The 24940-nt window shown below is 38.9% G+C and overlaps 1 protein-coding gene across 24 annotated transcripts in view; it reads left to right on the top strand.

Moving 5' to 3' along the window:
* Nucleotides 1-24940, top strand: part of DLG2 (discs large MAGUK scaffold protein 2) — a 2400703-nt gene that overhangs the window by 1277360 nt on the left and 1098403 nt on the right. For all 24 annotated transcript variants that reach the window (XM_058306073.2, XM_058306075.2, XM_058306074.2 and 21 more), the window contains one exon: nucleotides 2952-3113. In XM_058306073.2, coding sequence (XP_058162056.1) covers nucleotides 2952-3113 — 162 coding nt within the window. The remainder of the gene's footprint in view (nucleotides 1-2951; nucleotides 3114-24940) is intronic.

Genomic DNA, 24940 nt, shown 5'->3' with positions numbered 1-24940 from the left:
ATGCTACATTTTAAAAGCTTAAAGAAAAACAAACCCTGGAAGTAGTTGGCTGATTTCATTCCATAATTACTTACTAGGCATCCACCAAGTGCCAGACACTATGCTGGGCACTAAGACTACCAAGATAAATACGCTACAGACCCTGCCCTCAAAGAGCTTAGTCCATCAATAGGAAACTGCAATACAGTGTGACTGCACTGATGAAGCTGTGCACATTGTATCCCTGAGCCCTGAGAGAGACACTGAATTCTGGCTTGGAAGAAGGTTTCAGATAAGGGTTTCCGGAGAAGGTAGGTTCTATGCTAGGACAAATAACAATTAAACTAGATGGAAGGGGGAACTAGAAAGTAAAATCATTCTAAGCACAAGTGCAGCCCAGGCAATGGTGCTGAGAAAGTAGACATGAGTGTGGGGCAGTACAAACAGGTTGTGTTTCCAGAATATATCCTCTGAGGTAGGATTGGTGAGGAAGAAAGAGAGTTCTGAAGTAATGGGATTCAGCTTAGGTGGTGGTGGTAGAGGTTGGCTTACGGCAGAGTAAGGAGGCTTGAACTCTGTCCTTTTGGCGGTGGGAAGACATTGGATGATTTTGAGAAGGCCTTGGCCAGTTTGCATTTCAGAAATGCCCTTGGTACAGTGTAGAGAACGGACAGGTGGAGGAGTCCCAGAAAAGTCCAGCCAGGCAGGAGACTGTTGCTGTGGTCCAACTGAAAGCTGGCAACCCAGTTGAGGTCCAGTTGAGTGATGGGAACCTGAACATGGATAGCTGTTTTGGGAATGCAGTGTGGGAGGGGGGAATGACAAAGAGGAGGTTGACTCAAGAATTGTTTAGGATATCTATCAGGGAAACAGTGATTTATTAAATTGGCAGAAGGGGGGTGGTGAAAGATAGCCAGGAGTCTCACTGACTCCTACTTTTCTGGCATAGTTGACTAAATAGATGGTAGTGCCCCTGTGTGAGAGAATTGAAGGGGTGAGTAGATGTAGAGGGTAGATGGGCTGAAAGGTAGAGAGACTAAAATGGGCATAGGTATGATATTATTCAACTCCCAACGAACATGTAACTGGTCCTGGATGATGGGACCCATGTTTCTGAGGCACACTAACCTCCCAAATTATTCACAGAATTAGACGAACAGGAGTGTGGTGTTTGCTATTCACAGAAATGCTCAAACCTCGTTTTGTCCTCTGTGCTCATGACTTTTTTCTCTCCAGCTGCCAATTCACGTTCCAGACATGGACCTCGTCTCCTCATGGAAATGGAAGAGAGGTGATGATTTAGCAAAAAGAGGATTTAGATTCAAATTGTCTGGACATGATCCCTAGCTCTGGTGCCCACTGGTTGAGTAGCCATAGAGAAGTCCCATAACTACTCTGAGTGGTAGTTTTCTCATAGGTGAAATGGAGCATCTTAGGCAAAGTTAATTACAGTGGAAGTAGTACATGAAAGTGCTTTTAAAGTGCAATCAAGATGCTATTATAGTTGTAATTTTTATTTTGAGACTAATGTTAAGCTTATATGACAGAAAGTCTGCCTAGAAAATTCAAACACTGATAATCAGCTTCTGAGTAAGAGCAGACAACAGAATGAATTACCAACCCTGGGGTGGGTCTTCTTGTTACTGACAGATTATGAGTCAGACAGAGTGCTGATATCCAAGAAATTATATTTCCACCTTAATGATGCATGAAAATCTTAGACATGGTTTTGTAAGAAGACATGTTTTTAGTGACTTGATGGGATAGAGTAACTTGGCGATAACAATATGGCATCCTGGGAAGAGGTAAGATAGCGCAGCTAGGCCTAAGAAGGTGCTACGACAGGGTTTGGATGCTTCCCTCTAACACCCTTGGGCCCTGCACAAAGAAGAAAAGCAACGTGAGGCAAGTAACACTTTATTAGCTGGCTGTGAGGTGGGGTGTAGAATTCCCCTTTATTTCTTGCCCAGGTAGGCCAACAGCCTTGAAATAATGGGACAGTTGTAACGGAAAGAGAGTGAGAAGTAGAGAGAGATAGAGACAAGATAGAGACCCAGGCTAAGGATGAAGATAAAAAGTGCCCTGTGCCCAGGGCTGAGGTGGCCTGACACCTTACCTTACCGAAACTTCTCCCTTCCTTGCCAGCTTTCTCACGTCTGCTTAGAAAATCCAAAAGACAGCCTTTGCTAAAGGTGCTCTGACTGTAATAGGCATTGAGGAAGGTAGTGAAGAAAAAGGAAAAGGGGGCATGAGAGAGATTACCTCTTTCCTCTCAGGGAATCATCTGCATGTTTGAAAACCCTTTGCCTTGATTTTTGAAGTTCTTTGAAATTTCCATCCCTAGAAATTTTTATCTTTTCCCCTGGAATTCAGCTCACCCAAATCAACACTCCTCTTCCTTGGAGATGAAGTAAAGGGAGAGAAGATGATTTTCCCTTTAAGACCAATACAAATAATGGGGGTGGCAAAACTTTTTCCTCATTTCCAAAGGAACATAAACTTTTCACAAATTCTGAAGCAAAATTAAGTTTTAAAAATGGGATATGTGTGGTGGTTTTATATCAGAATTTAGTTTTCTTGCTCAGCACTTTTTCTCTTCTCTATCTATGACTTAAAATGTTGCCCTAAGTTTTAGCATATACTTAGCCACTCTGGTCATTTGGAGTGTTTCCTCCCCACCTAACTCAGCTGAATTGTCTCATGCTTACTTGCTGTCATGCTTTTGTAGCTCATAAACAGAGATAGTACATGTCAAGCAGAAACAAGCCATCAGCATTGGCTGATGTTGATCGTGGATTTGGTACCTCTTATAGTTTACTGTGAGGCCCCAAGAAGTCTGCAGTGATGCTTGTTTGGTGAAGTCAACAGCAGATTTGTACTGTGTCCTGTAAATGAAGTTGGAATATGAAGTTCAGAACTATGTGTTTCTGCAGACACTGACATGCTTTTTTCTTTCCTTCGTTTTCTCCTAGAAGTATCGATATCAAGATGAGGACGCTCCACATGATCATTCCTTACCTCGACTGACCCATGAAGTAAGAGGCCCTGAACTTGTGCATGTATCAGAAAAGAACCTCTCTCAGATAGAAAATGTCCACGGATACGTCTTACAGTCTCACATTTCTCCTCTGAAGGTCAGTCAGTTTCCTCTTCAAACTTTACATAGCTGGCCACGGTGGTCGGTCTGCATTACTAAGAGAATTGTATGCTGCTCTGATTAAATGACACTTTTAAAACAAAAAGTGGCCTCCAGTTGCCAAAGGGTCTTTCTGTGATCTGGAGACTAACCTGGTAGTACTGAGTCAGAGAAGTGTTTATTGCAGTTGTTTGTATGTCTAGAAAATCCATTTAGTTCCTGAGAATGGGCTAAGGAAATAGCCAAAGATAAAAAAAAAATTGAAAGGGAAAATAAGCTAACCACATATTTTAAAAACCCAAAAGTACATCAAGGTTTTACTCAAGTGCTCTCTCTCTCTATTCCTGAAACCAGATATAACAAAAGAAGTAAATATGACATGATAATACATAGTGATTGCCTTACCATCTAGACTGAAAAGGAAAATGTGCAAGTTGGCTCATCAGTGCTTCTATTTCATCTTAGGAGAAACAGTTTATTTGGTCTTGCACTTTTCCCAATACTTTATACCTTTTCCCCTAAATTTTAAACAATTTCTTGGTAAACAGTATTTGACAAGAAGAGACAATTAAATTGGAATAAAGATTTTTGGTGCTCCATGGTTGAACTATTTTTCTGCCTTTTCCTTTGTTAATGCTATGGAATTTTGTTATTAGGATTTAAAAAAAAAACCTTATAGATGTTGATTGGAGTTAAAAAAGAAAAATGAAACTAGAGTCAATGTTTGCTGAATGCTGTAAAAGAAGAAAATCACAATGGGAAAAGAAACTACCTTTCTTATTTATTGCTAAAGAAAATTTTATTTTGTTAGCCAAGACGTTCATTTTGCTAGCACTTCCCTATAGCTATGCCTTTATAAAAATATAGCCATAAAGAAGGTCCCTTTATGCTCTTATTATGCCTGCCAAAACATCAGGGAAAGGTTATGGTATGTTTAATATAGTTCCAAAATCTCATATGTTTTTAATATCCTGGCCTCCTTAAAATGGATTATCAAATAAAGTAAGTTAGCTGTAGTTATCAACAATCAATTAAAATATTGTGCTAATTGCCAAATTCCAGTCCCTAAACTATGTAAATATCATGCCTTTGGGATTCATTATGCAATTCTTTCCAGAGTTTCTTTGGAAATCATTTCATGAATAATGGAAATGAGTCTGTCTAAGCTGCAAAGACTAAGATTGGAGAACAGGGCATTTATCTTCTTATACCTCAAGTGCCATCGTGTAGAAAACATGAAATTCTGTGTCATCCAGAGAGCAGAAGCAGAATCTTCCGCTTTTATGCAGAATCTGCATAAATGATAGGAATGTATATTTGGGTTCATTATAGGGCCATAGTTCTTGACAGATAGAGCTACCCCCAAAACTTTGAGAAGCTGAACTTCTCTTCCAGGCCTGGATTACCTGTGAGTGGTATTGTGGAATGGACTCCTCCTTTGGCAGGACTGGAAGAAAATTTTCTGTAAGGTCCCTTGTAACTTTAGGGATCAATGGTTCTATTCTGGCAGTCAGATGGATAGTTTCCTCTTTAGGGATGCTTTCAAACTTACCAACAAATGCTCATCTTCAGTCTGTGTGCTGGCCAGTATAAAGTAAGAGAACAGAGCTGGCAGGCTGGATTTTATTGAGAGTATTTAAATTTTAGTTTTATTCTTTCTGATTGGTTGAATGAATCCCTATAAGAAACTCCTTAGGACCTCCTTTCTTTTTTTTCTCCTAACTTGTCTTTCTCCTCTGACACTTCCTCTCTAATCAACTCTGGAACATAGCTCCCAAAGGGCTCTAGACTAAGGAGCATCATCAAGACTAGGTTAAAGCTAGACGGGTTACAGGAAAGAATACAGACCTTTTCCATTTCAGATGATGAAAAGGTTTTGGTAATGGATGGTGGTGATGAGGATTGTAAATGTAATTAACACCACTAAACTCTACACTTAAAAATGGTTAAAATGGAAAATTCTGTGTTCTGTAATACAGTATGTATGCGTGTATATATCTATATATGTATATATTACTGTATTAGTCTACCAAAGGGGTGCCAATGCACAGTATCAGCAATTTGTTGGCTTTTATAAGGGGGGTTTATTTGGCGTAAAAGCTTACAGGTCCAAGGCCATAAAAAATCTAACTCAAGTCACCATAAGAGGTCCTTTCTCACCAAAGTCAGCCGCCATGTGGTGAAGCAAGATGGCCGCCAGTCTCTGGCTGGTCTCTCCTTCCCTCCAGGCTCACTCTTTCCTCTGGAGCCCAGTGGGCCTCGCCTTGAGGCTTCATGCTTAAGTGAGCCTGCAGTCCTCCTGGCTTGTTTCTTTCCGGTCCTTCTCTATCAGTCTTGGCTGTTCTGGTCTCATTCCAATCTCAGCTGTAAGCTATCAGGCAAATAAATGGCTCGTCTCATGCAGGGGCCTGAGCTGTTGAGCCTTCTCCTTTTCATCACATGGCAGGATCAAAAACGACAGGGCTCTCTCTTCTTGTGAGTGTCCATTTATATCAGACCCAGCAAGGGAGCGGGGACTCGACCTGAGTGCCACCTTACTGACTTAGTCGAATCAAAAAGCCCTAAAAGCAATCTTAACAGGTAATCTAATCGAAGGCCCCTCAACTGAATTTAATACAATCAAAGTGTATCTATCACCCACAGAGGAATAGATTAGTTTACAAATATAATCTTTCTCTTTTTGGGATTCATAAAATAATCTCAAACTGCCACAGCACCATAAAAATGAAAATAAAACACGTTATAAGATCTTCATTTTGTATATTAAGTCTTCAGCATATACAAGATAACATGATTATTTGAATGTCTGCAGTTTGAGTGAAGATACCATCATTTGTTAAGCTAGTTAATGCCTCCTTTAGGAAATTTCTATCAGAGTTGGAATAAAAATTTGCTTTTTCTGAAGATAAGATCTCAGATATATAAAGCAATCTTTCCTATTTCCCCTTTACCTTTGTCTTGAAGGAATCTCAGATAACTTCAGCTTCAATGGCTTTCCTTAGCTTAGGTTGTATGTTATTTTTATCTCCTTTTGAATTCTTATTCTATTCTTTAAAAAAAGTAATAGTTTGTATGGTTTTACTGTAATGATGTCTTTTAGTGAAAAGACCTGAAAGTGGTTTTAGAAGTAGCCACCTATGAATAAATAACCACCTCACGTGAACTTCCAGGGTGGGGAAAGGTTTTCTCCCTTTTTGGAACTCCCAGTATAGGGGCATGGCTCCCAAGGTATGTGAAGAGGAGGGAGAGCAGTTCATCCAGGACTTCTGCCTGGAGCAGCGAGGTAGCTGCTTTGAGGCCAGGACTTGTCCCTTATGACCCTCCGGAGGTGGCTAAATGGGGTGATTTTTAGATTATCTTAATGAACAGATTCCCTTTACCTTTGAGTCTCAGCAGTAGCGATTGGGGCAAATTTTGTATAATTATTTTTTTCCAGAAAAGAAGCTATGTCTTGATTTGTTAGGTTTGCTACTTTTATCATGTAAATCCTCCTGTCACGGTTGATTTCAGGCTACCAACGTGAAGCTATGCAGGGCATCTTAAAGGGAGGTGTTCGAGGTCCTGTGAGCCAGAGAGAGCAGGTGCCAGGTCAGCTCTCTCCTCTCAGGTTCAAGCACGGAGCAGTAGGACACACTTCCTAATCAAGTTGAGTGGTTAAGGAGTTATTATATTACCACAGTTCAAGTGTTTGGAAAACTTGCCACAATTAAAATCAGATGTGTTATCTTCTCACAAGCGCAGCCCATCAGAGTCAGGGACATGCTAAGAAGGTACAGACTCTAGAGGAAAAGCAAGGAAAGAAAACAGGCAGTGAGATAATGACCCCTGAATCCTACCTGTGAGAATGCGCGGTTCTCTAGTATTCGTTAAGCATTGGCCTATGCGTGAGACTGCTGGGTAACAGTTCAAATGTCACATGGAGCAGGCTCTGAATCATCCGCTGAGTGATCTCGTTGTTGCAGGGCTGACATGTGTCTCTTGCACCGTTCTGTATCTCTCGAAGCCTTGGTTGCAAGATTCATCTGCCTTTGGTGCACAGCAGCTGCTTCAGTGATAGATGGGCCTCCTAGCCTCGTTTCATTAGACTGCCTTGGCCAGGGTGAAGTATGGGGTTGGAAGGAGAAATGCAATTTAGCGGTGAATTCAAGGGAATTTGTTTTCCTTATGTCAAGAGAGGGATGCTTTCTTTTCAGATGCTGCTTAGAATCTTCCACAATTGAAACTGGCCTATACTAAAGCATGGAATTTTTTCTTTCAGTTTAGAGGGGTTCAGTCTTTATGAATTGAGCACCTACTATAAGCATAATAATAGTTAATGGGGAAACAAAGAGCAACCAGTAAAGCATGATTTTTAATATCCATACTTCTACTAGGGGATTTGGGTTTTAATTTTTTGTTCCTTATTCCTATTTTGTAACAGGAAATTGGATTCTTCGGGCTCAGTTACTGTAGGACCCAGGCATCTAGCAAAATACCGTAGAGTATTTGATAAAGAAAGGAAGCAAGGAAGGGAGGGAGGGGGAGATAATATTTACGAACCTGGTTTGTAAATTAGAATGCCTGGTTCACATCCTGGTCTTCTCATTTAAAAGCTGTGTGACCTTGACCAAGTCATGTAACCCCTCGAACTCAGGTTCCTCAGCTGTAAAATGGAGATAATAATGATAACACCTCATAAGATTTTTCTAATAATTACATAAGACAATACATGCAGACTGCTTAGAAAGTGCATAGCACAAGCACTCACCAGGTGTTGTTTTGACCTTGTTATCATTGTTAACCAGCCACCATGCTAAATACCTCAAAATCACTCATCTCATTTATGTCATTTTACCTCTATGAGAAACTATTAACCAGACTTCAAGATACTGAAACACAAAGAGATTACTGGCTTGCATCAACCACAGAACCTAGTATATAGAAATGCCAGGATTTTTAACCCAGATCTCTCTGGCTGCAAAGCCCATTTTCTTTACCACTCCTGTGCTATGGCCTTCCTTTAAATAAGGGATTCTTTACAAGGGGTCCGTGAACATGAATTTACATTCAAAAAAACCTTATTCTTGTGGGGACATGTTGGTGCGGGTGTGATATAGTTAATAAATAATACACGGCACAGTGTGGACTTAGTAAGGGGTCTGTGGTTTTCACCTAACAGGCAAAGGGGTCTGTGAAACAAAAGAGGTTAAGATCCCCTGCTTTAAACTGTTCTGCTTTTTTTAGAGACATCTTAGATTAGAATGTTCATTCTTTGGTTTCATGTATGTAAAAGTTGAGGTCATTTTTCATATGGCTCTTATTCTTTAAAAAATATTCATACATGAAACATAAGAGGATATGTAAGAAGTTTTGTTTTCTAAATGAAAACCATGAAGAGTAGTGAGAGATGGGACCACTGTGAGGAAATAGAAAGAAAATAGGTTCTGCCTTTAAAAATATTTCAATCTACCTAGTTGTGCAGTCAGAAGGAATTGTATTCCTTCCCCAAGATAAAAGCTAGTATTTGAGGGGCTTGTTTCCTCTTGAAAAATCTTTTGAGATTGTAGGAACTTATTTCTTACCAAGAGAAACAACCCATTTTTCTTGAGCAATTGAAAAATTCTCCACAATGAGATACCCTCCTCAGATTAGGTCCATCTGTCATCAAAGATCTCAGGCAAGGCCACTCAACTGCAACCTTCATTTTCTCTGTCCCAGGACCTGGAAGTATGGATTTCTCTAACTGCATACTTGGTTATTCAATATTTTTTAATGTGTATTATATATGTGAATAATTTTATAAGTTATGCCATTTTTTAAAATAAGCAATGCAAAAGCTGCATGTTTAACATCAATCAATCAGTAAAGTAAAAAAATTAAGTTAAACGTTTCTGCTCTGTTTTATGTTAACATATTTGTTTGGTTAGAAATCCACCTAGTTTCTTAAATTCTACCTTTATTATAACCAATAGTTTTTTTTAAAATAACTTTACTACCAATATTACCATCATTATATTCATGCTTCCAAAGTCAGCGGCTATGTCTGTTCTTTATTATATTCCCAGTCCTTCAATAAATATTTTTGAATTAATTTTTAATTCTTTGAAATAATTTTAAACTTATAGGAGAGTTACAACAATAATGCAAACTTCAAACAGAGAACTCCAACATACTCCTATCCATCCAGACACCCCATCCCCCAATATTAAATTTTGCTGCATTTGTCATTATCCTATCCATCTATTAATCCATCTCTCTATGTATCAGTCTATCTATCTATCCACCAATCCATTTTCTGAACACTTGAGTATAGGTTGACTGCATCATGCACCGTAATCACTTAATACTGCCATGGACATTTCCTAAGAACAAGGATATTCACTTATGTAACCATTTTAAGTGCAGTTATCAATTTCAAGAAATTTAACATTGATATAAAGCTTAAGGTATATATTCTATTTTTTTCACATGTCCCAATAATGTCCTTTTAAGCCATTTTGTCTTTATTGGATCCTGTCCAGGATCACATATACATTCAATTGTCATTGTCTCTTTAGTTGTTCTTAAAAAAAAAAAAAATTAAGTGTGGAAATATGTATGACATAAATTTTCCCATCATATTGACCTCCAAGCATACCATTCAGTGGGATTAATCACATTCACAATGTTGCAATACCTCACCACCTTTCATTATAAGACCTTTGTCATTTCCCCAAACAGAAACCCTACACCCATTATGCATTAATGCCGCATTCCCCATGCCCTGCTTCTGGCAACCTGTATTCTGCTTTCTCCGTGACCTTGCATATTCTGCAATATTTTCTTAGTAGGTACCATGAGGCTTAAATTTAACATCCTAATTCCAAAAAAAATCTTATTTGCTTTGGTACCAACTTAACTTCAATAATACACATAAACTATGTTCCTATATCCCTCTGTCTCCGTACCTTTATGTAGCTCTTGTCACAGATTATGTAATTGTACATTTTTAGATTATGAGTTCAAAACCATGGATTTATCTTTGTATTTTATGCATTTGCCTTTTAGATCCACATGAAACGTATATTTGTAAACCAAAAATGCAATAATACTCTCAATGATACTTAGCTAGGTTATTATCCTTACCAGAAATCTTCATTTCATCATATGGCTTAGATCTATCATCTGTTGTCATTTCCTTTTTTATTTAAAAAAGTTTTATTGAAGTATATCATTCATGCATAAACATATACAAACAATAAGTGTATAGTAAAAGTTGTGAGCTTACAAAACAAATATGCATATCATCACACAGGGCTTCCGTACATCAACTCATCTCTAACACCTTGCATTGTTGTTTAACATTTGTTACAAACTCTGAAAAGCATCATCAAAATATTACTACTAACTATAGCCCATATCTTACATTTGGTATATTTTTCCCCCAACCCACCTGATTATTAATACCCTATATTAGCATTATGTATTTGTTATAGTTCATAGGAGACTGTTCTAATATTTGTTCTCTTAATCACAGTCCATTTTCCAACACAGGATTCCCTGTTATACAGCCCCATGCTTTGTACAAGCCATTCAAAGTGTATACTTAGTGGCTTTCATACTCATCACAGAGTTGTGCTGTCATCATATCAGTCAATTCTAGAACATTTTTATTACTCTATAAGGAAAAATCCCATACCCCTTTAAACTCCCCTATTGTTCATTAGAATTGATATTAGTATCTTATTAGCCATTGATGCAAAAATATTATAATGTTGTTAACTTACCTACAGAACTATTCTAGAGCATTTTTGTTAATCTATAAGGAAAAATCCCATATCCTTTTAAACTCCCCTATTGTTGTCCATTAGAATTGATATAATATCTTCTTTGCCATTGATGCAAAAATATTATAATATTAATGTTAACTTACGTAAAGAACTCTCTTTAGCATCTCTTCTATGATCAGTCTAGCAATGAACTTCCTCAGCTTTTGTTAACTTGGGAATGTCTTATTTTCTCCCTCATTTTTGAAAGACAGTTTTGCTGGATATAGAATTCTTAGTTGGCAGTAATTTTGCTTTTAGCACTTAGAATATGTTATCCCACTGACATCTTGCTTCCATGGTCTCCAATGAGAAATTGGCACTTAATCTTATTGAAGCTCCCTTGTATGCGGCTTCTCTCTTTCAGCTTAAAGAATTCTCTCCTTATCTTTGGCTTTGGAAAATTTGATTATAATATGTCATGATGTGGTTCTATTTGGATTTATCTTGTTTAGAGTTCATTGGGCATCTTGGATGTATATATTCATGTCTTTCATGGAATTGGGGATATTTTCTGCTGTTACCTCTTTGAATATTCTCTCTGCCCCTTTCTCTCTTTCTTCTCATTTTCTGCCTTCCACAATATGTATGTTGATATGCTAGATAGTATTCCAAAGGTTTCTTCAGGTTCTGTTCACTTTTCTTCTTTCTATTCCTCAGATTGGATAATTTCAATTGTCTTGCATTCAGGTTCACTGATTCATTTTTCTGCTAGCTCCAATGTGCTATTGAACCCCTCTAGGAAATTTCTGTTACTGTGATCTTCAGTTCTGTTTTGTTCCTTTTCATAATTTCCATCTCATTGTTGGTATTCTCTTTGTGTTCTTTTTAATTTTTTCTTTCTTTCATTTTCCTGACTTTGTCCATTTTTTTTCTTTAGCTCTTTGAGCAAAGCTAGGACCATTTATATTTTTTAATATACTTTTTTATTTTTTTAAAAAAGAAACTTGGATTATATAAATGTTACACAAAAAACATAGGAGATTGCCTTATGCCCCACTCCCTAGCCCTCCCACGTTATCCCACATCAACAACATCCTTCATTGGAGTGGTACATTTGCCACAATGGATGAACACATCTTGAAGCATTGCCACTAAGTGATGATCATAGTTTACATTGTAGTTTATACTCTCTCCTGCACTTTTTGCAAATTATTACAATGGCCTGTATCTGTTATTGCAGTGTCACTTGGGATAATTCACAAGTCCTGAAAATGCCCCCAAATTACACCTATTTTTCCCTCTCCATTCCCTCAGAACTTCCAGTGGCCACTGCCTCCACATCCATGATAAAAAGTTCTTCCATTGCTAGGACCACAACAAGTCTACAGTAGAACAATGGTAAATCTACTCTAGTCCATCATCCATTCCCCAATCCTGAGGATTCTGGGATGGTGAAACCCTTTTCACCTCTAATTGAGAGGGGGCTTAGATCCCATGGGGCAGATAGATGGGAATTTCTTGCTTGTAGTTGCAGACTCTCTCTGTTCCTTGTGATGGTCATTGTCAGTCATCACCTCCTTGTTATTGGTACTGAGTGAGTCCAATGAACTGGAGAGTAGGTGTTGCAAGTCTGTTGAGATTCAGGGCCCAACTGGCACATGGACAGCCCAAAGATTTAAGTCTTTTGGTCATACAACTATCAGTCTAGTACGAATTATAGGTTCAAATAGAGGGGCAGGAGAGCCATGTGTAGGCAAAACACAACTGAGTCCAATTCTATCACACTGGGGAGTATATATTCCAAAGTAGGGCCCACTGGCAGGGCGCAAAACTTCTGAGCTGTCTGCCCTGCCTAAAGTGTCTGGATGTCTCCAGAGCCCTCAAGAGCCCCACTATTTGAGGTAATATTTACTTTGGCAGTCAGTGAGATCCTGCTCAGACATGGCATAAATGTAACCTCTGAAATGACCCTCTAACTCATTTTGAAGTCACTTAGCCATATAACTCATTTGTCTTTGCCCTTTCCCCTCGTGAGGGCTATATCCAGCTGCAACATCTGTCACCCCATTCATCGCCAGGGTTAATTTGACTTATCTGGCTGGCTGGGTGGGTGTCCCCTTCCTCCCTCATTGTGCCATGTGCATCCCTCCTGAACCTGCGAGCTTGGTCAAAGAGGATGACCTTCCCTGCTAGAAGAGGACCTGTTCTTTGGTCAAGGTTATACCAGTAGCTGTGCTCCCCTACTAGAACCTCCAAACAAGCTCTCTAGGACCATTTATTTTTAAGTGTTTGCCTGGTATGTCCCAAGTCTGGTCCTCCTCATTAACGGTTTCTAATGCTTTAATCTTCTACTTTTGCTGGAACACTGCTTCCTCTTTCATTGTATTTTTTATAATCTTTTTTTTTCCAAACCTGGACATTTTGGTATTTTAATGAGTTGTCACAGGAATTTAGACTCTGTGACTTCCATTTCTTAAATTTGTATCCAAATAGCATTATGATCAAGCTTTCTTTGAATGCCAGGTACTAACAAGCTCCACCCACCAAAAGAAGGTTGAAAAAAGAAAACACCTTTCCCAGTCTTTGCAGATTAACCTGTGTGAGTGGCTCCTTTAGAGTTTATCCATCTAATGATTTAGAGAATAGCTCCAGGCCAAAGCACAGTGGCCTCCCTGATCCTTTCTGCATATGTGTCTTAGGCATGTGCATGTGGCCCTAGGAAGTACCCAATTTACACAGATATGAATGTCTGCTTGTTCCTGGGAAAATTTCCCCATGGTCCTGGGCACTGCACTCCATGACTTACACCAAGTAATCTTTTGCCCCAGGCAGCCCAACCTTGACTGCTTTTCCCAAGTGTTATATAGGAGAGTTCTGTGAGCTCTACACACAGGGCAAGGTATGGGTCAGTGAGCTTAGGATGAGTGTCCTCATTTAGTTCACCAGGCCACCCACAGACAGGCCAGGCCAGACATACATGCTCCCAGAAGTGCATGCAGGTTAGTCTGTTCCTTTTGGAACTGGGACCTGCCCACACTGGGATCATGCCAAGATGGTTAGGGGATGAGGGAGGAGACAGCAATGGCCCCAAAGAGCCTACCATTGCCGTTTGCTGTTGTTACTGTAACCCTTTAAGAGCTGTCTGAAGCTTTGAGAAAGATGTTTCTGCCCTTCTTACAGATTGTTTGACGTTTCTATGGGGAGATGGAACCCTGAGCTTCTCACTCCTCATCCTGATAAGGGTGGGGCCCTACTGAATTATTTTTAAGTGGCAGTATGAACACTATTATGAATAATTGCCTTCTGGGAACTTGGTGATATTAATATTAAAATAAGCAAGGAATCAAAGCATAGACTTCTTGTTTTTCCCCTTTTCTATTTCCTTCATCTTGCTCATCTAATCACCACCAATATAGAATTTCATTAATTCTAAGACTCACATTTTATTGTATATTAATATCTCTGAAATCTTGATGCAACTTAAAATCAATAGTATCTTGTAATTAAAATTGGCAGCATTTCCCAGCATACATATAAAAATGATGTGTCTTATAGTAAAAGCCATCTTTGATTCAATGACTATTTCCAAGGAAAAATAAAGTTACCTTTCAAGCTGTGAATTACTTTAATCAGGTAAATCAGGTATGTCTTTTGATTCTCAGGGAGGACAGAATAAAAAGTTCTGAGAATCTGTACTGGAAAGTCTCAGTAAGTGGGTGTATGTGAGATAGCTAGAGTCTCTTATATTTGTGACAAACTGGGCATCTGTGAGTATATATGGGAAAACCTTGGAGAATCTGTAGTTTGTACAATTTTCAGAAATTATTGTGGGGAGAGCTCAAGCATGAGGAAGCCAGATACAGAACTGGAGGCGATACAGAACTGGAGGAAGAAGGATAACAAAATGTTCTTTGTTCCAGTGAGTATTTTCTTACCAGAGTTGCTAGGCTTTCTTCCCAGAGCCTGGTTAAAGGGAAGCATGTTTTAGACAACAGTGGAATAAATACTCCTCCTCCATGAAGCTTTTCTTATTAACTCTTGACCCAACCCAACTGGTCATAACAACCTGTGGCACATAGAGTTAGTCTATTCAGCAATATTAGCATTTTTAAATACACCTTCATCTATTTTGCTAACTAATTTTGGTTGAACTATATATTATCTCATTCTCTCTGTATCCCATTTTTCTTGCTCTTTAATAAATGCGTAAGCTCCCATGAATTAGGAACATTTCTTTTTTTCCCCTCCCTTATTGGCATCTATAATGAAACTAGACCAGCATATCTCAAAGTGCATTTTGTGGGATTTTATCAGCATTATAGGGGAAATAAAGGATTAAATGCTTAAACACGTTTGAGAAGTTAAAAGCCATTACCTTATTAAAGGCTATCTTAGAGATTTTAATATCATGTACAATATAAGACTCTAAGATAGGGATATGATTAGTGCACAGTATTTCCCTAACATCTTTGGTCATGGAACCCTTTCCTCTGACTTGAGAAGACTTGTCTTCAAGTTGAGTACATTCTGTGGTTAGATTCACAAGTTTGGACACGCGTACATTTAATACATCACATGTACAATGAAATGAAAAAGAAAAGGGAAATTGTCCCCAAAACTAGAAAATTTGATTAATTTTCTCTGGGGCTAGATACCTGGGGAGAGTTGTGGTCTGAGTGAGCATTATATAGGAGGTTCTTTTTGACCTCTGTCATGAAGGAAGTAGGACATAAACAGGTAAGGCCAAGGTTGCTCTAGGCTCTAGCAGTTGTGGAGCAGTATGAAACCGAGCTCTGGGAATTGCAGATAGCTGAGTAGGGTAGAAGATGGAATAGAAAATCAAGGGAAGGGGCACAGACGTAGAGCCAAAGTGTGCCTTAAGGTGGTAGTAGTATCGAGGGCCTTATGTGGAGTTCGGACTTCACGTTGTAGTTAATGAAGAGTGGCAAAAATTTTTTAAAAAGGGTAGTGGCATGGCCTGATTTGCAAATAGATCTTCACTCATGTCATGTGGCAGAGTGAAAGAAAAATTGGAAAATGATGATAACAGAATAAAGGGCATTGGACCAGATGCAAAAGACGGACATGCTTCAAGATAAAGCAGAGGCATTGGGGATGGGGGGGAGAGGCAGATTTGAAAACTTATGTAGGTGGACGTGTCATCCAGATTTTGAGACCTATAAAATAAAGACGTTAGAGGACAGGGAAAACAGACATTAATTCACACACACAAAATTTACTGGACCAACTGGGTAGAGGAGGAATGAAATGAAATCAAGAATGCCAGAGGAAGAGAAGATTTTAGGAGGGGGGAAGATACTGAGTTTAGGTTTGAATAATTGAGTTTAAGGGGTTATACCTAGGTAGTCTTCTACAGGTCCTGTTGTCTCAACAGGAGTCTGAAGTAAAGATATGGGAATTTAGCGAGATCTAGTCTACAGATGGAGACTGGCGGGTTTAAATGTATAGGTGGTAATCAAAGCTGTGAATATGGGCGGGATTGCTCAGATAAAAGGAAACAGCACTGAGGCCTGAAACACAGGAAGCACTTCCGGATCACCTTGATCATTTTAGGGATTTGTGAAGAAAGAAAGACCCTCTGAGAAGACCATGAAACTAGGTGTAATTTACCACAGGCATTAGCCCTTAAGAGTTTAATGGGGGTAAACGGACTTGGCCCAGTGGTTAGGGCGTCCGTCTACCACATGGGAGGCCGCGGTTCAAACCCCGGGCCTCCCTGACCCGTGTGGAGCTGGACCATGCACAGTGCTGATGCGCGCCAGGAGTGCCCTGCCACGCAGGGGTGTCCCCCGCGTAGGGGAGCCCCATGCACTAGGAGTGCGCCCCGTAAGGAGAGCCGCCCAGCGCGAAAGAAAGTGCAGCCTGCCCAGGAATGGCGCTGCCCACACTTCCCGTGCCGCTGACGACAACAGAAGCGGACAAAGAAACAAGACGCAGCAAATAGACGCAGAGAACAGACAACCGGGGGAGGGGGGAATTAAATAAATAAATAAATCTTTAAAAAAAAAAAGAGTTTAATGGGTTTATTCTATTTTCTTAACTGAGTTATACATTTCTAGTAAAAGAGCATCAAGTTTTGTACATATAAGAGGATGTAGCTTCTCTACAGAGCTAGGATGATGCTGGCCAAATAATAGATGCTTTAAATATTATGTTAATAATAATAAAATACCTTATGAGATACGTTTGACCATAGGGCTCCGACCAACAATTGAAAAATGTGGTTTTTTTCCTTTATAGCCATAGTGTTCATAATAATACCACTAATTAGAAAACTAAGCTGACTCTCTTTTAGAAAATCAATATTTTTCAAAAAAGTAAAATTTGTTCATTTCTGTCTCTCGCCACTAGATGGTAGGAGAAGCTGAGCCAGAAACTCAGGCGACCTCTGGTTTTAGGGAACAGATTTGCCAGGGCTAGATTGAGAGACCCTTAGTTAATAAAAACACAAGAAGGGCTTGGCGGATATTTGCAAACTTGTGAATAATGCACTTTGTTCCAGGCTCAGACCTTGGTGAGAGGAATGGTTGAGTGAAATATGGTTTTGATAAATGAGTACTGATTCCCAGCACAAAAGGTCGTGCTGAATTTCTATGCAAATGAAACATTTCTTGCTTCAGTTACCACTAATTGTAAAGAGAATCAATAGCATACCCCCAAATAATCCTGGATATTCCTATTAGAATTAGAAAGAGGGGAGAAGAAAATGGCAAAAGCACATAGGGCCTCCTGCTCCGCCTCAGAGTTCAAGAATGCTTCCCCCCACCCCGCCCCCAGAAAGGAGACTTCAACTGCCTGTTAATGGGTTCCCGTCGTGGCTTTGAAAAGATGGGTCAGCAGAATGGCATCCAAACCTCCTATTTCTCTCATCTATATGATGATAAGCACACCAGTGATTAAAATTTTCTCTACAAAATATTAGGTTGTTATGTATATTAAATGCATAATATGTTTTAAAACAAGGGGCATTTGTTTCTAATAATCCTAAATGAGTTGTAATTATTTATATCTGCAGATATTGCTAAAGAGCTAACAGAATTATATGCAGCAGCTCTTCTCAAGGCTAAGATCTCACCACTGCCAAGGCTTTATGTAAGAATTGGAGATAGAGATATAAAGCTTACAGAGCCTGCCCATCAATAAAAGATATCGATTATTAATGTTGTGAATGATGCTGTTGTTATAGTGCCCTAAAAAGATACATAACTCCTACATTTCTCCCCCATTAAAAAAATCTGGAGTTGTAAACTTTTGGTGAGTTTGTTTTCAATTATTTCTGTTTAGCCATAGATATGTAGAAGTTATTCCAAGCTTCAACATAGTGCATTAGTAAATAAATGTTTTCATTGATTGGGCTGTGGCATTTGACACTTTCCTAGCTAATCCAAAGAAGTAAATGTATATAGTGGAAAGCTGATGCGCTTGGGCTTCGATATTCGGCCCACTTGTGTTCACATTCCAAATTTGTTGCTTTCTAGCTGTGTCCTTCTGAAAGTCTATTGACTTCTCTATTGGAAATGATAATATGGAATTCACAGGGTTGTTGTAAGTATTACTTGAGATAAGATATAGAAAATCTTTACACTAGTACTTATTGCCTAGTAGGTCATCAGTGAATGAAAATTATTTTCCTTTTTTTAAAAAAGAAAATGCATTTGTATTCAAGAGCAAATCTGAACTTAAGGTCAATGGACTCTTTGAGCACTTATAAAGGATGACTCATATCATATCCTAGCTCTAGTACCATGTTGTATAATAGTAATTTGCTGTTGTTGAACCAAATTTTGTTTCAGTCAGGTGTATATTAACCTAAGGTTTTTTTTGACAGAGATTTTGGTTGTATCAATAGTCTTAATTTATTCACACAGATTTGTTCAACAAAACGGCTAGGTTTCTGGTGAGGAAGGGGTACTAGGCAACTGCTAAGGACTAAAGTTAATTTCATGTGTCTGTCTGTCTTTGTATTCATGTCTGCTCCTCTGGCTGATTTAGGAGAAATGATAATTGCAATAATAAAGCATAGTATTTACTGAATTCTTAATATATACCAGCACTGGTTTAAATGCCTTACACGTATACTGGGCACTCCATTTAACCATGTAAGGCAGATTTTATTATTATTCCCACATCATGGATGACAAAAATGGGCACAGAGAAGCTAAAAAGAAAACCACAACTTTTCTGGGGTAATGCAGTTAGTATTTGACAGTTACAGGATAGGAACCCAGCTAGCCTGATACCAGCCTCTCACTCTTAATCACAATGCTGTGTTATGTACCAGCAAATGAAAATCGTATACAATTTTAAAACTGAAGGGGACAACAGAAATAGCAAGTCCAAGATTTTCAAATTACAATTGACCCATCGTAGATGTGAAATCAATTTAATTGGCAATTTCAGAATAGAACAGGACAGAATAGAGAATATGTGGGTGAATGAGAAATAGAAACTTTTGTTTCCATTAATGTGGGTATTTGTGAATGTGTGCACATTCATAATGTAAATTGTGTTTCTTATTGTGCTCAAGGTCAAGAAAGTCAGAAATCCACTGAGTTGGTCCAATTTCCCCATCTTATAAATGAGAGAAACAAAACAAAACAAAACATAGGCCCAGAAAAATTGAATTATTCACACTGATCAGAAACAGCGGAACCTAAACTTGAACACGTCACAGAATTAATAGCTGTTATTTTCTCCTAGTTTCACAGCTTCTATAGCTGTGGCTGCCACGACTATGGTTTAAGTTACTTAAACTTGAGGTTCTCATACATTGGTGGGTATGAGAATCACACAGAGGCCCTGCCCATCCTGTTTTCAACAAGTCTAGTGCTCTTTATTTTTTATTACCTTTCCAGGTGATTCTATTACAAACTGACTTTGGAGAATGAGCATCTTAAATTCCATTATCCCACAAGCATTTATCGAATGATGGCCAAGTATGTGCCTAGCATTTTTACTATGCTTTATAGGAGATAAAAGAAATAACAGATAGAGGCGTCTCTGTATGTGCATGAATCCTTTAGTAAACAGTACCTATGTAACAAAGCGCTTATTTAACCTTATTTTATAAGTACAAAAGGTACCCAGAAGGGAATTTTTACTTTCTTTTTTTTTTGCTTAAGAGAGGATTTTTATGAGAAAACAGAGAGAAAGTTGAATTGACTTTCCCCAACTCTGAGAGGAATTGCCAGCATTGATGCAAAATTCCCCGAGATGTATTCCCCCAGGCCAGCTGACTCACCAAAATCACTCTGAAGGCAGATAATTTGTTCTTTCTGAATTGGCAGAACATTGAGTGTGTTAGAGCTTGTGTCCAATTTTAGGTCACAGGTAAGTTCATTTAAACTGCCTTCCAGAGGCACTTAGGCAAGTCCCTTTACCGATAACACTAGTGGAGCACGTCCTCCCCTACCCCTAAGGGCCCTTATGCCACAGAATACACATAGATGCTGAGGGTCAGTGGGGGAAATCAGCTTGAAATTACAATAACTGAACTTCAGAACTGGCACTCAAAGAGATTTTCTGCTTTTAACTCACCTTATTTGTGAGTGAACTTAGTAAGTTGTTTTGTTGGTGGTTCATTTTCTTTCTCAGAGAACCATAAGTCATTTATATTACCAAGTTTTAATTATAAACAGGCAACATAAAACTAAAAATAGCAGTTCTAAAAATAGGTTTCAGTTTTGTACTATGAACAATTAAAGTAGAGTTGCTGCTTCCCGTTCAGCATAGTTATGTGATTAAGAAAAACAAACCCCTGTTCAAACAACATGATGTCCCATTATAATTTAGATCATGTACTGCATGAACCCAAGAAAGGGGCTTTTAAGTTCAGCAATAATTTTCCTAAATAGATGAACCAGTATGTAATAGTAAGCATTATAGAATCATAGAACTTAGAACTGAACCAGGACATTTAAAATAATAGATTCTTACTCCTTTATTTTATAGACAAAAAAGCCAGAGAGTCAGAGAGGTTATGAGACTTTCCCAGGTAACACTAGAGCTGAGATAGGAACCCAGGTCCCCAGATTCACAGCCCAGAGTTTATTCTTTTATTTTATAAGAAAGGTAGAAAGCAAACATGCTCTATCTACCCAGCGAGCCATAGAGGTTTGCTTATTTCAGTGTCTAAGAGATGTTGCTGGAAATTTGTTAGCACTGACATTTTATTTATTTATGGCAATTTTTAGCTTTACCAAATGGTCAAATTTGTTGACATTGGACAAACAGCTCTCTATCCCAAATCACTCCAACTGAAGGGCACATATCAGTTTGGTGTGGTGAGAATGGATCTGCCTTGTTATTAGTTAACTCTGATGGCCCATTTGTATATTTGTGTAACCACTGATGAGAGAGTTTTGTAAAGAAAAATTAAGCCTCTATATCTAGAACACCAATCTACACAGCAGCGATGCTATTCTTTATTTTATCAGCTGCACTGTAGTGTGGTGGTTAAGAAGGCAGGTTTGGCATCAGAATTGTGCCCTTTGGGAAATCACAGGGCTTCTCTTAACCCTAGTTTCCACATTTGTATACAGAGGACACTAATAAACACATTCAGAATGGTTATTAGGTTATTAAGATTAAGGGGGATGTTGTTTGTCAGCTTAAATTTTACTACCTCTGCTTATCTTGCCCTCTCTCTATATCCCTGTGGTTATCTCCACCTCCCTTTCTCCTTTTCTAACTTCCCTTTTCCCTTTCATTCTCTTCTTATTCTCATTCTTTTGAATGTTAAATGAGGAAGGTATGAGGGAAGAATGATAAAGAGAAAGGGCTTGTGGGGCAGGGGGTTCAGCAGGCACACAGTTAAAAAACTTGTCAGTATGTAGGGCTCTCAAAAAAAGTTGATGTGATTTTAGGCTACATTAATGGAATTGTCATATCCAAAACAAAGAGATGACAATTCTGCATTGCTCCAGAGTGTAGCATTAGGTTCTGAGAAGCATACTTCAGGGAAAATGCCAGCAAGTTGGAGTGCTTCCAGAGAAGGACAGATAGGATGGTGAGGAGATGAAAACCATGTTCAAATGCGAGCATCAAAGGCATGAGTAGGCATGAGTGATGATGTCCTTGAGAACAGACTTAGCTCAGGGGGAGATGGTAGCTCCTGACTTCAAATCATTTAAAACATAATTCTGTGGAAACTAAGACCTCTAGAGTGAGCAATGAGGACAAGGAGCCCATGCAAGTTTTCTTTCTTTTCTTAATAGAGCTGTCCAATGATAGAATGGATGCCTCATAAGGTAATGCGCTTCCCAGCACTGAAGGTATTCAAATAGAAGCTTAATAATCATCAATGAGATTATTAGTTTAGAGATGGTTCAGGTATCGGATAGGAAATTGAGTGTGTTTTTAACCTTTTTGAAGTCATGTGCCTCTTTGAGAAACTGATGAAAACTATCAACCCTTCCCCAGAGAAATATAGATATAGACAAATATATACAATTTTGCATAAAAATTCAGGGATGATATGGACCATGTAAAGCCCATCTATGTACTAAGGACTATACACTATAGACTCAAGTTCAAGAATTTATGGATAGAATCAATTTCAAGCTCCCTTCCATCTCTACAATTCTCATTTCCCTATCTCACAGTTTCTGGTGGGATAAGGAATGCTTGTCCTTGAGGAGAAATCTTTTGCAAGTACAGAAAAAATAGGCCTTCCAATCCAGTGTGTCAGCGAGATATATCCAGTTCCACAGAGTCCCCCAGAGGAGAGGAGAAGGATTGAGGGCCCTTTGCTTCAGCAGTGTGCTCTACCTGCAGAACGGTTTCTGCTTATGATCCCATTCTCCTTGGTATTTTTGATGTATGCTGCTAGGGCAATTTTCTACATTTACTTGTTAGTGTTGCAAACTTTTTTTACTAACTATGCAAGCTAAGACCTATAAGACCTTGCCTCTCTGAATTGAGTCTTAACTGCCATAAGATTGTTTTCCTTATGCTGAGTGGAACTTTTTTTCCTAGCAAGAACTGATTTCCAATTACCCCCATCAGTTACTGAAATGACGATGCATTTTCTGTAGGATTCGGGCATAGAAAGTTTCCCATATGTAGCTAGACTGTCTCATAGAAATGTCAGTCACAAAATGTACATTGGGTATTTATGTTTTCATCAGGGTCCAGGGATGCACTTGAATTGTGCTCTTCTTTTCTCTGGACCATTAAGATATTGACAGGCTCAGAGTTGCTGGGTTTGAAATTTTAAGAATAGCTAGCTCATAACATTTCGCCTTCTGCTCCAGTGCAGGGCCAGTTGCTTGTAAATCAGGCTGCAAATGTGATGAATCGGATGTCTCCAACTCAATTAGCTTAATGTCGGTAGGAGGATTTCCAGGTTTTGCAGCCTCTGTTTTACTAATCCTCTGAGCAGACTGTTATATAAATTGTGGCTGAGTATTAATGCCTGAGTCCCAGAGGAAGATGGTTGATATTTTTCATTTTAGCATCCAATGTCATTGTGTTATTTCGTAGCTTTGGTTTGGGTCCGGAGCCACTGAGTGATGGTTCTTAACATGATTTATATTGTCTCAAGCCTTACCTTGTTACCTTTCTGTCTTCTGACCAAGTTAAGAAAGAAGCCTAATAGAATTGCTGCTGTCACTGGGTGATTTAATTGGGGAGAAAATCTCAGCAATTTAAGGAAAACTGAAGAAGCTGGAGCTGTTCCTCTGTCAAATAAATGATCAGATGAGATGGGGCCCTGCAAAGTAGAAGCTGACAGTTTCGAGAGCTTTCAACAAACCCATCATACTTTGGTGGTGAGATTTGTTGGAGGAATTGATTACAGAGTTAGTTTGATTTTTGTTTTCTTGAGGAGAATGAACTGAGGCTCTGGATAAATATTTATTTTAAAGAAAATATCCTGGATTTAAACAGTTTCGTGCCTAGGAAGGTTATTTGGCATTTTCTCTGTATTGCCTATCGATTAGTATGTATTAGCTGAGCTGTTATCCTTGCACTTTCTTCCTTTTCCTGTCAGTCCACTGCCAAGGAAAAAGAACTTTGAAATGAAACCTATGTGATGTGATTCTGCCCAAGCTCCTCCACTCCTTGTATGTCACCTTGGGCAAGTCACTGGTATCTCTGGGCTTCACATTTATCTATTAAATGACAATATTGGTACCTACTTTATTGTGCTGAGGTAAGAGATAAGTGAGTTCAAGCCCTGGGCTGCCATGCTTGTGTAAGCTAAGGTTAAGTGTTAAATACTATTTGTGTACCCACTCTGGGCCAGGCGTGAGATGGGCGCCATGCAGCAGACAGGGTGGTGAATGAGACAAACCCACATGCCTTGTACTCATCTACAGTGCCTTACGGTGTACAGGGCATTCCCAAAGACCTCCTTTCACTAGCAAAACAACCCCATGTAATAGAGGGCAAATGATTAGCACTTACACCTTTCAGAAGGAGAAACTGAGACAAAATGAGATCAAACTCTTTGCTAAAGATCACATAGTAAATTTTTTTCATTTATTCATGCAACAAACATATTGTGCATTCATTGTTTCAATGAGATCAAACTCTTTGCTGAATATCTCACAGTTAATTATTTCATATATTCATGCAACAAACATATTATGCATTCATTATGTTTCGCCCTGCTCTAAAGAAGCTCAAAATCAAGTGCAGAAGAAATTCAAAAATGAGGGAAAATAAAGTGAAGCCACACAGGGCCGTGTTCATAGGAGCAGTGCAAAGAAGCAGTGGGAACAAACCCAATCTCTTCATCTACTTTTCTCTCCAAGTCTCTCAAACCTGATATTTTTAAGGCATTGCATCCCCATTGTTGGCTCTACTTTGCTTGCAGTGTTCTCAATTCTTCTAGAAGTTCTTGGTAAATATTGACATTGTTTACTCAGAAATCTGAGGAGAGGCAGAGGTTCCCATGCAGAAAATCTTTTTTAAAAAGCAAAAGAATGCACTTAGGTGCCCCTGTCGGGAGGGCATGTGCAGAAGTGCCTTTTACAGCATTACCGGAAAATGTCTATTGCTTTTAGATATGCCACGCAGTCTATTGTCCATACGGAAGAAGGAGCGGCAATAATCTCCATATCCTGTGCTTGCC

Source organism: Dasypus novemcinctus, chromosome 10 (genome assembly GCF_030445035.2).
Source record: "Dasypus novemcinctus isolate mDasNov1 chromosome 10, mDasNov1.1.hap2, whole genome shotgun sequence".
Taxonomy (NCBI): domain Eukaryota; kingdom Metazoa; phylum Chordata; class Mammalia; order Cingulata; family Dasypodidae; genus Dasypus; species Dasypus novemcinctus.
This window is presented reverse-complemented; position numbering and strand designations above follow the sequence as displayed.